At 42.6% G+C, this 13,921-nt stretch overlaps 1 protein-coding gene across 5 annotated transcripts in view; it reads left to right on the forward strand.

Moving 5' to 3' along the window:
- htt (huntingtin) overlaps positions 1 to 13,921 on the forward strand; it is a 43,586-nt gene that overhangs the window by 24,459 nt on the left and 5,206 nt on the right. For 3 of the 5 annotated variants that reach the window (XM_072678499.1, XM_072678500.1, XM_072678504.1), the window contains 24 exons: positions 223 to 433; positions 677 to 818; positions 1,025 to 1,204; positions 1,569 to 1,745; positions 1,933 to 2,009; positions 2,172 to 2,310; positions 3,084 to 3,206; positions 3,431 to 3,647; positions 4,427 to 4,572; positions 4,682 to 4,859; positions 4,976 to 5,071; positions 5,231 to 5,415; positions 5,579 to 5,705; positions 5,796 to 5,899; positions 6,567 to 6,721; positions 7,282 to 7,421; positions 7,566 to 7,648; positions 7,750 to 7,880; positions 8,242 to 8,374; positions 8,509 to 8,664; positions 8,803 to 8,993; positions 10,595 to 10,709; positions 11,679 to 11,910; positions 12,223 to 12,328. In XM_072678499.1, coding sequence (XP_072534600.1) covers positions 223 to 433; positions 677 to 818; positions 1,025 to 1,204; positions 1,569 to 1,745; positions 1,933 to 2,009; positions 2,172 to 2,310; positions 3,084 to 3,206; positions 3,431 to 3,647; positions 4,427 to 4,572; positions 4,682 to 4,859; positions 4,976 to 5,071; positions 5,231 to 5,415; positions 5,579 to 5,705; positions 5,796 to 5,899; positions 6,567 to 6,721; positions 7,282 to 7,421; positions 7,566 to 7,648; positions 7,750 to 7,880; positions 8,242 to 8,374; positions 8,509 to 8,664; positions 8,803 to 8,993; positions 10,595 to 10,709; positions 11,679 to 11,910; positions 12,223 to 12,328 — 3,544 coding nt within the window. The remainder of the gene's footprint in view (positions 1 to 222; positions 434 to 676; positions 819 to 1,024; positions 1,205 to 1,568; positions 1,746 to 1,932; positions 2,010 to 2,171; positions 2,311 to 3,083; positions 3,207 to 3,430; positions 3,648 to 4,426; positions 4,573 to 4,681; positions 4,860 to 4,975; positions 5,072 to 5,230; positions 5,416 to 5,578; positions 5,706 to 5,795; positions 5,900 to 6,566; positions 6,722 to 7,281; positions 7,422 to 7,565; positions 7,649 to 7,749; positions 7,881 to 8,241; positions 8,375 to 8,508; positions 8,665 to 8,802; positions 8,994 to 10,594; positions 10,710 to 11,678; positions 11,911 to 12,222; positions 12,329 to 13,921) is intronic. The other 2 variants (XM_072678503.1, XM_072678502.1) reach the window with 2 other exon arrangements.

The raw sequence follows: 13,921 nt of genomic DNA on the forward strand, positions 1-13,921 counted from the left end.
TCTGTAATCAAGATAAGACCGTTTGAATTATTTAGGTCATGGAAGATGCATTATGAAAACACACAATCTTTCATTTGACGGATCCATCTAATGTGTGATGACGGCTTTTTTTTTTTTTTTTACGTCTATTTCCTAAGTAACTGTTCTGTACACTTAGATTTGCTCTATATTTCCAATAACCTCTGTTGTTAACTGTCTGTTGTTATTCTGCCTGGTCTGCAGGAATGTTCCGCCGCATCACGGCTGCAGGCAGCCGTCTGCTGAAGGCGGAAGGGGGTGAGGGGGGTAGTTTTTACCCTCTGGAGGGGCTTAATGGCCTGGTGCTGCAGCTCATCACCACACACCCCTCTTTAGTGCTGCTCTGGTGCCAGGTGCTACTCATAATCAACTACACCAACTACACCTGGTGGTCTGAAGTACACCAAACGCCCAGGTAAGCTGTTTGTTGTGAATTATTATTATTAACTACTTTGCAGTCTTTTAAAAACTTATGATTAATTTTTATGATTATTATTTAGGTTCTATGTTTGGATTCATGTAATGCCACACAGTACATCCACGCGTAACACACTGTTCAGTTTTTGTTGTTAGTCTTTTCCCCACAATAATCTAGCCTTGTGTTATGAAAAAAAACATTGCATCTTGATGTGTCTTCACCCTCTCTGTCTCTCTTGAGGAGGCACAGTCTGTCCAGCACCAAACTGCTGAGTCCTCACTCGTCTGGAGAGGGAGAAATGGAGAGACCGGAGGGGAAGCTGGCTATGTGCAACAGAGAGATTGTTCGCAGAGGAGCTCTCATCCTTTTCTGCGACTATGTGGTGAGACCTGTACATGGACCGCTAACCTGTGCATATCAGTATATGAAGCCTTCGGTCTATTGAAGGGGCTTTTATTAGTTTCTTTTGCACTGTGACTTGACTTGTGTTTTGAGATCAGTGCAATTATCTGTCTTCCACTGTCTCTTTGCGAGTTTCTTGCTGTTTTCCTTTGTTGTTGATATTCCCTCTCTGTCACCATTTTTCAGTGTCAGAACCTACACGATTCAGAGCATCTGACCTGGTTGACAGTGAATCACGTGAGGGATCTGATCAGTTTGTCCCATGAGCCGCCGGTGCAGGACTTTATTAGCGCAGTGCACCGCAACTCTGCAGCCAGTGGGCTCTTCATCCAGGCCATCCAGTCCCGCTGTGACAATCTCTCTACAGTATGTGACACACTTATCCATTCACAAGCACACAGCAGACAGTGGCTTCTTTATTTGGGCCATCAAACCCCACTGCGACAACCTCTCTACCACACTTTACACAAGCACCGTAACTACACAAGCCATGCTGTTCCCTTTCTTTTCATTCAGTCATCCAGTACCGCTATGATTCATTCAATACTGCAAAGTAAAGCCTTCTCTATGTGGAACAAAAACCTCTCTGCAGTAGATCACATATACACAACCTTTACGTTAGACACAGTTGTGCACACACACACAGTGGCTTTGCCTCCTCAGTCAGAGTCAGTCCTCTGTTACTCACACATACACACACGCACACAACTTTTTCTCTGATTGTCTGCAGCCAGTGATGCTGAAGAAGACTCTACAGTGTCTGGAGGGGATTCACTTGAGTCAGTCTGGCGCGCTCCTAATGCTTTACGTGGACAAGTTGCTAAACACACCCTTCCGTGTGCTGGCCCGCATGGTGGACACTCTTGCCTGTAGACGTGTGGAGATGCTGCTTGCTGAGACATTACAGGTTACAAGCACTCACATACTCTAAAGCTGTTAAGCCTCCATGTGTTAAAGTATTATGAACTGCATTTTTATTGATAGATTGTGTTCATCATTTCTGTGGAGTATGTGCTTCTGAGATCTGATCTGATGGAAAGTGGAGACATGGCATATGTATAAACACATGTTTTCTTTCTCTTCGTCCTGTGTAGAATAGTATAGCTCAGCTTCCGGTGGAGGAGCTGGACAGGATCCAAGAATACCTCCAGACAAGTGGCCTAGCTCAGAGGTAGTGTTGCTCACATCAAGCATCCAGTTTCCTGCTTCATGCTGCCAGCTCTGGAATTGAATCTGCCTTGTCGGTTCATGCTGGTGTTTACTTATGTCTTAAGAAGATTTCGGTACATTTGCTGTTGGATTTAAAGTTGTCTTGTCTTTTTACTTCTTCCAGGCATCAGAGGTTCTACTCCCTGCTGGACAGGTTCCGAGCCACTGTTGCTGAGGAAACCACAAGCCCCTCCCCTCCTATTACCTCACACCCACTGGATGGGGACCCACCTCCACCCCCTCAGAGTGTTGTAGCCAGTAAGGTGAGGTTATAGTTCGAATCAGTGTTATACTAAAATAACCTCTGGGTAGATAGGCGGGTAGCAATGCATTCATTAAACAGAATTTCAGTCTTGAGGGTTATTTGAGAGATGAATTGTAAAAAGCAAACACTTTCAGTTGTAGTAAATAATAGAATATTGAAACTGAGTTTACCTTTTAAATATACTGCAAACGTGGCATTTTCTCTTTCCCTCACTGGATTCAGTAGAACAGGTGGAAACGTAGGGATGAATTCAACCTATTAATTTTGTACTGCAAAATATTTGGCAATACAGTCTTAAACACAAGATTTGACCCTTTTTGATTTGTTTTTGTGGTATCCTGCATCCCAAAATGTAAAGAATTTCATGTATGCATAGACTTTTGCAGTGTTTTACTTGTCAGACAGTATATCTGGATTCCTGAAGTTGCTAGCATCCCCCACTGGGTTTGACAGGAAACCAATTTCAGGGCGCAATCTGTTTTATTCATATCCACCACTACTTAAAATAAGGCTCTCTGCCTCTGAAATAATGTGAGTTATTCACCCAGAAGTACTGCCAAACTGTGCCTTTACAGATGGTCTCTGTAGTTATTGTAATTTGCTTCTTTATTTATATGTAGTTCTGTAATCACTTCTGTATTGCGTTGATGGGTTATGATTTTAATGTTTTTATTTATTTATTTAAGGGTTAAATGTCTCTTGCCTGATCCCTGATGTTATTGAGTGGTTGTTCTTTTAACAGTGTATTTTTGTGTTACATGTCTATCACAGGAGTGGTATGTTGCTCTGGTGAAATCCCAGTGTTGTTTGAGAGGTGAAGGAGCTCTGTACGAGACCACAGACCTGCTAACCAAACTACCCCAGGCTGACCTAAATGCCATCATGTCCTGCAAGGTATTCCACAAACACAGACCTACCCTTGCCCTTTCGCTCACTCTCGCTCGCGCTCTCTTTTTACAGCCTTTATCAGAATAAGATCAAAATAAATGTTGTACTTCGCGCACACACACACACACACACACACACATATACATACATATATATTCACATGAATAGCATATACAGGATTATCTTGCATACTCAGGATTTCTGTGTCTGTATCTTCCTATCTGCCCCAGGACTTCAATCTGTGTCTGTTGGCTCCATGTTTGAGTGTTGGCCTGCAGAGACTGTGCAGAGATCAGGGGGCAGTTCTTTTTGAGACCTCCCTCCATGTAATATTTGAGGAGTTGGCCAGCATCACAGCACTCCTCCCCTCCCCTCATCAGCCCCTTCTACACTCCTCCCAACCCAGCGTAGACACCTCCTACTGGAATGCACTAAGCAGCGTATATGGTAAGTCTTAGTCGAGGCTGAAGTAACTAGTATTTATGTGAGCTGATTGCCTGCTAGGTCTTGGAATTTAGTTTTCTTATTTTTAAGATGTCCACATACTCTAGGCTAATGCTGCATTACAAGTGCACCGTCACTATATTTCACTTAGTAAGCTGCTTAAGCTCTGCTGAACTAAAAAGTAAATACATGTAGGCAGAGTGGTGCTGAGTGTGTCAGAAACAGTCAGACTATTTCAGCATTTTCTGCAACCAATTTTGATGTTGACTTGCACCAACCCAAATGAATGGGTGGTTAAAGACAGGTCCAAAGGCAGCTTGGTGACTAGGTAGAGAAGGTTCAGTTCATGTGTTGTTTAATGTTTAGCCACCCATTCTTCTGCTTCATCTAGCTTATGGTAATATTTTTTTGTGGTTTCCTAAAACATCTCAACATCTTCAACTAGAGAAGCAATTTGCGGGTAATTACTGCACAGTACAATGTTCCATTTTGTTGCCGTTGCACAAAAAATATTTCCAAAATGGCAACTTTAGAGGAGAAGAAATTACCTTGTTAACGTTCAGTGGAAGTCAATGTAAAGGATTTTGTTCCATTTCATTTTGAAGCATTTCTATTGGTCCATTTGTAATGACATTTGGCACAATGTAAAGAACTACTTCCACACTGGTGAACAAAGTGAAAAAACAAGGGTTTTGCATGACTCTGTGTAACGGGGTTGACCTGTATAGGATTACTTGTTAACACCCTTACCTACTGTTTGTAACTGTTTGCGTCTCATACAGGAGAGCCGGGGTTCTATCAGACGGTGCTGGGTGTTTGTGGGGCGTTAAGTCAGTACCTGCTGGCTCTGCCCAAACTGCCCTCAGCTCTACAAATTCCTCCTGCTGCAGAGCACCTCATCACCTCCTTTAGCACTCTTGCCATAGAGGTCAGTCCCACACCACAGAATACTGAGATACTGGTCATATTTTCCTAGTTTTTGAAACTGACTGATAATGTTTCCCCCACTCTCTCTCTTTGTCTTTGCTGGTCTATAGCTGGTAGCATGGCGTTTGCTGCAGGACCGGCTACCTCTCAGTGTAGATGTGCAGATCAGTGTGTCCTGCCTGTGTCTGGCCCTACAGCAGCCTGCAGTCTGGACACACTTTGCCTCTCGCGCCTACCTCACACACACCTGCTCCATTATCCACTGCATCCAGCTGCTTATTTACTCGGGTGTGTATATGTGTGTAGGAGGGTGTGGACAGTGTCTTTTAACTGGCTACATGCTGAATTATGCTGAATTAGTAAGTGTAAGTGTAATAGTAAGTGTGTATGTGTGTGTCATGCAGTCGCTGTTGGTCCTGGTGACCAACTTGTGAGGCCAGAGAAGAAATCGCACGCAGACCGTGACTCTGAGGAGGACCAGGTGGACTCTGCACCAGACAGTGAGCTTTGCAAATGAAGAAAAAATATATATGTGCACACATTCACACAAATACTTTGAGAAATGTGCCAATATATGGAAAATAGGACATTCAAATTTTCAGATTAACTTTGCAAATAGAAGAATTAATATGTTGTTGTCATTTGATGGTTCATTTCAGATGTGTGTGAGCAGCAGTGTTGTGAGATCATGGCTGAACTGGTGGAAAGCCTGCAAAGTGTTCTCGCTCTTGGTCATCATAAAAACAGCAATATCCCAGCATTCCTCACGCCTACCCTACGGAATGTCATAATCAGCCTGGCCAGGCTACCTCTGGTCAACAGCTATACACGTGTTCCACCACTGGTGAGTGCCTCTGTCCTTATGTGTGTGTGAGACGTAAGTCTGACATAAACCTGATGAAGCATAAACCTGAAGAAGAAAAATGTGTTCTAATGCATGTGAGTGGGTGGGTGAGTGAGTAAGTGAGTGGTTTTGTAAAATGTATATATCCGTCTCTGTGTACCAGGTCTGGAAGTTGGGCTGGTCCCCCAGACGTGGTGGGGAGTTTGGGACGGCACTACCTGAGATTCCTGTTGAGTTCCTCCAGGAGAAAGATGTGTTCAGAGAATTCCTCTACCGCATTAACACACTAGGTATGAAACCGGTATAGAGAGAGAGAGCCTGCAACCTAATGTCTTGTGTCTCTTATTAGAAGTTTTATGTGTGTTTTGTGTGTGCTGCAGGTTGGAGCAGTAGGACCCAGTTTGAGGAGACGTGGGCAACTCTGTTAGGGGTGCTGGTCACCCAGCCAATTACTATGGACCAAGAGGAGGAGAGCCAGCAAGAGGTGATTCCTTCATATAGTGGCATTTTGTGGGGTCACACAAAAAAAAGAGTTTAAGTACTATAGGGTTTGCTTGTGTTCTATGTATTTGTTTACAATAAGCTATAAAGCTATATAAAGCCCCAAGTCATGCAAAAATAAATAAATAAAACAATTCTTAAAAGCCGCTGTGAACATTTTTGGCTCTACTTCCCAGACCTACATTACAGCCAATGATGGAGTTCAGGGATCATTCATTTATTGGAGCAGTTTTCTTGCAAGGCCGGATCTCATAAGTTACCAAACAAGTTCATGAGACATTAATTTTACAGCTTAGAGCTGTTTATTTGTTAGTGCAGGTTGACAGTAAACATTCATGTCGTTTGATTGTTTTACGGAGTGTCCAGTGCTGAAAATGGACAGGCTGTGGCCAGAGCTCCCGTGTTCTAGGTCAACAAGGAACAGAGAGGAGCCTCACTAGCTTGAGATTAATTAGAAAAAGACATTGTGATGCAGACATTGTTCTTTTACTAACTGTAATTTTTGCTGCATTAGTAGTTTTACAATTGCTACTGCCCCCGTGAAGAATGCAGCAGTGTAAAAAGGGTCCCCATCAAGCACTAAATTATCCTTATTGTTTCTTGTTATATATATAAAATGTGTGTGTGTGTGTGTGTGTGTATATAAATAGGAGGATCTGGAGAGGACTCAGATAAACGTTTTGGCAGTGCAGGCAATTACTTCTCTGGTGCTGAGCGCCATGACTTTGCCTGCAGCCGGGAACCCTGCGGTCAGCTGCCCGGAGCAGCAGCCACGCAACAAGAGTCTCAAAGCTCTCGACACCAGGTGCATTTCCATACTCGACAGTACACCATATCTTCTGATCCTTAAGGGGCAGACTGGTCACAGCTGTCTGGCTTGTTGTTTTTGAAGTTGAAGTGAAATTATTAACAACTAACGTTAAATACAATCCAAATCAAATCATGTTTGTCACGTCACATTAACGTTGGTGTAAAGATAAATGAAAACGTTTAGTGCATAGTCCATCACAATTATCACAATTATATAAAAAAATAAGAATATACTATACATACATTACTGCAATGTTTAAAATGGACAGGATTTTTTATATATATATATATATATATATATATATATATATATATATATATATATATATATATATATATATATATATATGAGAAATGGTTGCATTACTATATATGATAAAGTGTAAAGTGTTACTACCTGAAGACACCTGTAAAGTTAATAAAACCAAGCTAAATTTTGTTTCAGGCTTTGTGTAATTCGGTAAAAGAGACCTCAGTAGTGTGCTTGTGGTCTCTTGCTCTGCTGTGCTAAGTTAGTTAGTGGTGTCTCATTGATGTATCTGTGTTGTGTCGCAGGTTTGGGCGTAAGCTGACCGTTATCAGAGGTGTGGTGGAGAGAGAGATTCAGGCCATGGTGTCCAAGAGAGACAACATAGCCACACACTTCCCTTACCAAGCCTGGGACCCAGTACCATCACTGTCCTCTTCATCTGCAGGTAAAGCCCAAATACAGCACCACTCACTCTTTGCAAATGCATTTCTGACACCATCTAGGTGTAATTTTACTTAGTTTTTGGGACAATGCTTGCTTGCTAAACCTGGATTGGATGTTTTTAAAATATGCATATGTTTCTGTGCAGGCACTCTAATCAGCCATGAGAAACTCCTCCTGCAGATCAACACAGAAAGAGAAATGGGCAACATGGACTATAAACTAGGCCAGGTTAGATAACTTCAAAATTGCATACTGAATTTCTTCTGTCATGGTTAACACTGCCTGGTCATGGAGATTATTATATTGCCATCCTGTTCTGCATGTTGAAGGTGTCCATTCACTCAGTGTGGCTGGGGAATAATATTACTCCTCTGAGGGAGGAAGAGTGGGGTGAGGATGAGGAAGACGAAACGGATGCTCCAGCACCGACCTCTCCACCAACATCTCCCATTAATTCCAGGTAGGGTTATGCCTGGCACATGCAGTATACTATGATATTTTCAGTAAAGTACCATTCATTTAATGATGTGAACATCACTTAGACTCGTTATTGTACGACTGCAGAACATGATTATTTCAATAAACTGAAGTCACTGAAATTAATGGTTAGTTTAACTGAATGATGTAAAGTCTTACCATGGTGCTGATGATGGATAGCTTTATATTTTTTTATTTTCTCCCCTTATTAGTTAGATTTTCTTATTAGTTTCCCTTATTAGTTATTTTTGCAGTCCTGTATTATAACACCATGTCCTAAATGGAACTAATTAATACACTTCACACAGAATCAAGTCTGACAGTTGCTCTTTTCTCCTGTTCAGAAAACACAGAGCTGGAGTTGACATCCATTCCTGTTCCCAGTTCCTCCTGGAGCTCTATAGCCAGTGGATCCTTCCTGGCAGTCCCAGTAATAGAAAAACTCCAGTGGTGCTGATCAGTGAGGTGGTGAGATCTGTAAGTATGCAAATTTGGTTACGATTTGCATGTTTCTGGTTGTAGTTAAGAAATATCCATTTATTTTTGTTCTTTTATTTCTTTTGTGATCTCAGTTTAATTGCGTGTTTCTTTTTATAACCTTCGCTTCCCAGCTATTGGCAGTGTCTGATCTGTTTACGGAGAGGAATCAGTTTGATATGATGTTCTCCACTCTGATGGAGCTACAGAAGGTTCACCCACCAGAGGATGAGATCCTCAACCAGTACCTTGTCCCTGCCATCTGCAAAGCAGCTGCTGTGCTAGGCATGGTGAGTGCAAGTGTCAGTGTGAATGGGTGGGCTATGGCCTGCCTTTTTTTTTTTTTTTTTTTTTTTGACCAAATACAACCATATTCAAGATTTGTAGAAGTGTTTGTGATTGGATGGCATTGTGTCCATGTGGTCCAGGATAAGGTGACAGCAGAGCCTGTGTGCCGGCTGCTGGAGACGACGTTGCGAAGCACTCATTTACCAAGTCGAATAGGAGCACTACATGGAGTCCTGTATGTGCTGGAGTGTGATCTACTGGATGACACTGCACGCCAGCTCATACCAGCTGTCAGCGAATATGTGCTGTCTAATCTTCGGGCCATCTCCCAGTGAGTCTTGGATGCACATAACTTCTGCACTTTGGGATAACATTGATTTGTCCTATACTATTGGGATAGGAAAGCATTTCTAGAAGAGATGGGCCTGTTACTGCAGCAAAAGGAATTCAGGAAAAACTCCATATCAGTACCCCTTTTTAGGGGGACAAATTTTGGACAAGTAGGACTCATAAATACTCCCCAGCCTCGCAAACCAGAAACCAGACAGTCTGCTACATTTTGTGGGGAAGGATTGTCTGCTTTAACAGGAACTTGTAGACAAAATAACCAACCACACGTCATTGTTCTGATCAGGAACTACTTTAAACTTTTAACAACAAAATGACATTTACAGGAAACAACATAGTATGTGCTGGCATGCAAGCATGTATCTTGCTGACTAATTTCCACATGCTTCCGAGTACACTGTGGAATACCAGTTAAAGGGCCTATATTCTACAGTGTCCTTGTAAGTTATGATTATTTATTTATTTTAGCCTTATATTTATTTTTACCTTTTATTATTTTGTACTGTGATATGTTCCAAAAACAGTCATCATTCAGTTTACACAAGCATTTTCCAAACTTTCTTTATCCCTTCAGATGGATATGAGATCTGTACTGAATGTCTGTCCTGCATAACACTTCATTCTAAAAGCACTTCAATTAAACCACTCCTGGAAACTGCAATATGAACGTGCTGGGGAGAACTGTGGTACGCTGACTAGGCGGAGATATGTAAATGAGTTGGTTCTCGTGGTATTAGAGAATCTAAACAAATTCTAAACAAAAATCACAGCATAATTTTCATGAAAAGCCTGGGGAGTGAACAGCATGGTTTAATGCTTTAACAGTCTTTACATTGTTACGTAAAATGGGCACTTCAAAGATGCGATGCACTGAGCATCCAGGTCCTGTAGTGGATAGTCAATCAGGATTAAAGGAACAAAATGCCACTACTTGAGACTCTTGCAGTGCAAAAGATAGCAGCCGGTCCATGTACGTGTGGGTCGTCGGTCGCCCACTTGGGTAAATACACACTACTAGCTTCAGAGCAGACACCCTATGACTAACAATATACACAACGCTTAACATGGACTGGCAGGTAAAATATAATGTTAAGGATATTAGTTAATTACACTCAACCCTTGTCCACGATCAGTTAATGCATACTATTGAATGTATTTTCCCAAATCTTAACTCCTGTAAGCAATTGCCCACCATTCAGGTAGCAGTGATCACTGTCTTTCTTATCTCATAGCCAGCAAAGCGCATCGACAGCTTTTCAGTCTGTTGTTTCAGTTTGTGTTGCATAGCAGAGTGCGTCACGTATGAGAGAATATGAGAAGACAGAAATGGTCAGCAGTTAGTGTTCCTCTCTGGATAAAAGACCTCATGCTGACTGTGGCTCTCTTAAGAGTTTCACCCCCTGCAGTTAAAGCTAATGGCAGAGCCTATTTCATGCTGAGCTACGCTGCATTGCTATCAGCTCCTCATTAGCTATTGAATATGGTGTCTTACCGAGAGCTGAGAAGACCAGACAGCTGGCACAAAATAATGAGATGTCTGAGGGTAAATGTAAGACTAACAAATTGTGTGTCTTTGTATTGCAGCTGTGTGAACCTGCATAATCAGCAGCATGTCTTGGTGATGTGTGCTGTGGCGTTCTACATGATGGAGAACTACCCACTGGACGTTGGGCCAGAGTTCAATGCGGGGGTCATTCAGGTAAGGGTGTTTAATAGCTTTCATAGTATAGTGAATCTGGAAATTTAATTGTCCGTATTTTAGAGAAAGAACAAAAATGCCTTTACTGCTGCCTTAAGAATAAGTCATGGTGCATTTTCACTGGAGAATAATTGGCAGATCCCTCTGCGCAACTTATCCAGAATTCATTGGCCTGGGTCGTCTTCAACGTTCCTAAAATCAGCCGTGTTACTTCACTGCTGCGTTCTCTTCACTGGCTTCCCATAGCTGCCCGCATCAGATTCAAAACCCTGACGTTGGCCTACAAAGCCTAGAAAGGACCAGCTCTTTGTACTTGATGACATTGGTCAAAAGCCGGTCCGCACCAAGAGCCCTTCGAGCCTCAAGTACGGCTCGTTTCGACCCACCATCCCTCAAAATCCGCGGAAGACAAGCATCCAGGCTTTTTTCTGTCCTGGCACCAAAGTGGTGGAACGAGCTTCCCCTGGGTGTCCGAACGGCCGAGTCGCTCGCTGTCTTCAAACGCAGACTGAAGACCCTCCTCTTCCAAGAATACTTGGGCGAATAGTAGAGTGGTCACCTTACTGACTTGTGTCTATTAGTGTCTAAACTTTGAGGTATCTTGAATTATTAGCCTTTTTTTAACTAGCTGAGGTTTTTCTTAAGTAAATAGCAAAGCACTTTTGTAAGTCGCTCTGGATAAGAGCATCTGCTAAATGCCTTAAATGTAATGTAATGTTTCTATTGCGTGTGTGTGTGTGTGTGTGTGTGTGTGTGTGTGTGTGTGTGTGTGTGTGTGTGTGTGTGTGTGTGTGTGTGTGTGTGTGTGTGTGTATTAGCATTAGCCTCCACTCAGTTTCGAATGCTTTCTTCAGTGCTGGTGTAAAAACAAAGCTAGGCGTGCGGTTCTCCCGCAGGTCAAACAAATTGCTTCTTTCTCATTTCCTTTTTTTTTATTCTTTCTCTTCTTTCTTTTCATCATCTTTCCAGGTGTGTGGTGTAATGCTTTCTGCCAGTGAGGAGGCCACTCCGTCAGTGATCTACCACTGCGCATTGCGAGGTCTGGAGCGGCTGCTTCTTTCAGAGCAGCTGTCGCGCATGGACGCGGAGACACTGGTGAAGCTGAGTGTGGATCGCGTCAACATGCCTAGCCCACACCGCGCCATGGCCGCCCTGGGTCTCATGCTCACCTGCATGTACACAGGTGTGCCTGAAGAGGAAGGCAGGACACATTTCAGCTCATCTTTTCCCCATTGACCCTTTTACTAACTAGCGCCCACAGGGCAGCCCCCTCCCTCGTATTAACAGACCTGACTAACACCCAACACACCTACACACTTTATTTCTTTTCTTTTCTTTTTTTTTGGATAAAGTTCAGTCGTTTGTCATGTACGAGACCTGCTGTTATGCCTGGAACAGTAAGAAAAAGAAACAGTAATTTGCTTTTATTTAAAGGGGAGTTTTACACAGGGGATAAGATGAGTAGAAGTGTAGATTAGGCTGAAACTGATGACGTTTTACCTTCCTCCTACAGGAAAGGAGAAAGGAAGTCCTGGTCGGCCAGGTGATGCAGATCCTGCGGCTCCTGACAGTGAGTCAGTTATTGTTGCCATGGAACGTGTTTCAGTTCTCTTCGACAGGTAAGATTAAGCATATTGGATCGGGATAAAGATGTCCTGGTTTAAATTTGTTATATATATATATATATATATATATATATATATACAGTGAGTCCAAGAAGTATTTGATCCCTTGCTGATTTTCTTTGTTTGCCCACTAATAAAGACACTATCCTTCTGCACTTTTAATGGTAGATATATTCTAACATGGAGAGACAGAATATCAAGACAAAAATCCAGAATATAATTTTAAAGAATATATTTTAATTAATTTGTATTTCAATGAGGAAAATAAGTATTTGATCCCTCTTGCCAAACACACTCAATACTTAGTGGCAAAGCCTTTGTTTGCAAGCACAGCGGTGAGACGTTTGTTGTAGTTAACCACAAGTTTAGCACACACACCAGGGGGAATTTTGGCCCACTCTTCTTTGCAGATCCTCTCTAAATCATGAAGGTTGGTGGGCTGTCGCTTGGCAACTCTGACCTTCAGCTCCCTCCATAGATTTTCGATCGGATTGAGGTCTGGCGACTGGCTGGGCCACTCCATGACCTTAATGTGATTTTTCTTGAGCCAATCCTTTGTTGCCTTTGCTGTATGTTTAGGGTCGTTATCATGTTGGAAGACCCAACCACGGCCCATTTTCAGATCCCTGGCAGAGGGGAGGAGGTTGTCCCTCAGGATTGTGCGGTACATGGCTCCATCCATCTTCCCAGTGATGCGGTGAAGTAGCCCTGTACCCTTGGCAGAGAAACACCCCCAAAACATTATGCTTCCACCTCCATGCTTGACGGTGGGCACAGTGTTCTTGGGGTCATAGGCAGCATTTTTCTTCCTCCACACATGGCGGGTGGAGTTGAGGCCAAAAAGTTCAATTTTGGTCTCGTCTGACCACAAAACCTTCTCCCAATAACTTGGTTCATCTTTCAAATGATCATTGGCATACTTGAGGCGCGCCTCCACATGTGCTCTCTTCAGCAGGGGTACCTTTCGGGCACTGCAGGATGTGAATCCATTGTTGCGCAAAGTGTTGCCAATTGTTTCCTTGCAAACTGTGGTCCCAGCTGCCTTCAGGTCATTTGCTAACTCCTGCCGAGTGGTTGCAGGACGATTTCTGACTGTTCTCAGCATCATTGCCACCCCACGAGGCGAAATCTTCTTTGGAGCACCGGGCCGAGGTCTGTTGATTGTCATGTTATACTCTTTAAACTTTCTGATAATTGCACCAATAGTTGTTACTTTCACATCCAACACCTTACTAATCTTTTTGTAGCCCATTCCAGCTTTGTGAAGGTCAACAATTCTGACTCTGAGGTCCTGTGACAGCTCTTTGGTTTTACCCATGTTGGAGACTTGAAATCTGTGTGATCTGTCTGATTCTGTGGACAGGTGTTTTTCACACAAGTGATTAGTGAGAACAGGTGGCTTCAGGTCAGGTAACAAGTTGATTGGGAGTGTCTAACTGGTCTGTAAAAGCCAGAACTGCTAATGAATACTAAGGGATCAAATACTTATTTCACTCCATGAAATACAAATCAATTAATATATATTCCTTAGATTTATTTTCTGGATTTTCTTTTTAATATTCTGTCTCTCCATGTAAGAATACATCT

This window comes from Salminus brasiliensis, chromosome 4, assembly GCF_030463535.1.
Source record: "Salminus brasiliensis chromosome 4, fSalBra1.hap2, whole genome shotgun sequence".
Taxonomy (NCBI): domain Eukaryota; kingdom Metazoa; phylum Chordata; class Actinopteri; order Characiformes; family Bryconidae; genus Salminus; species Salminus brasiliensis.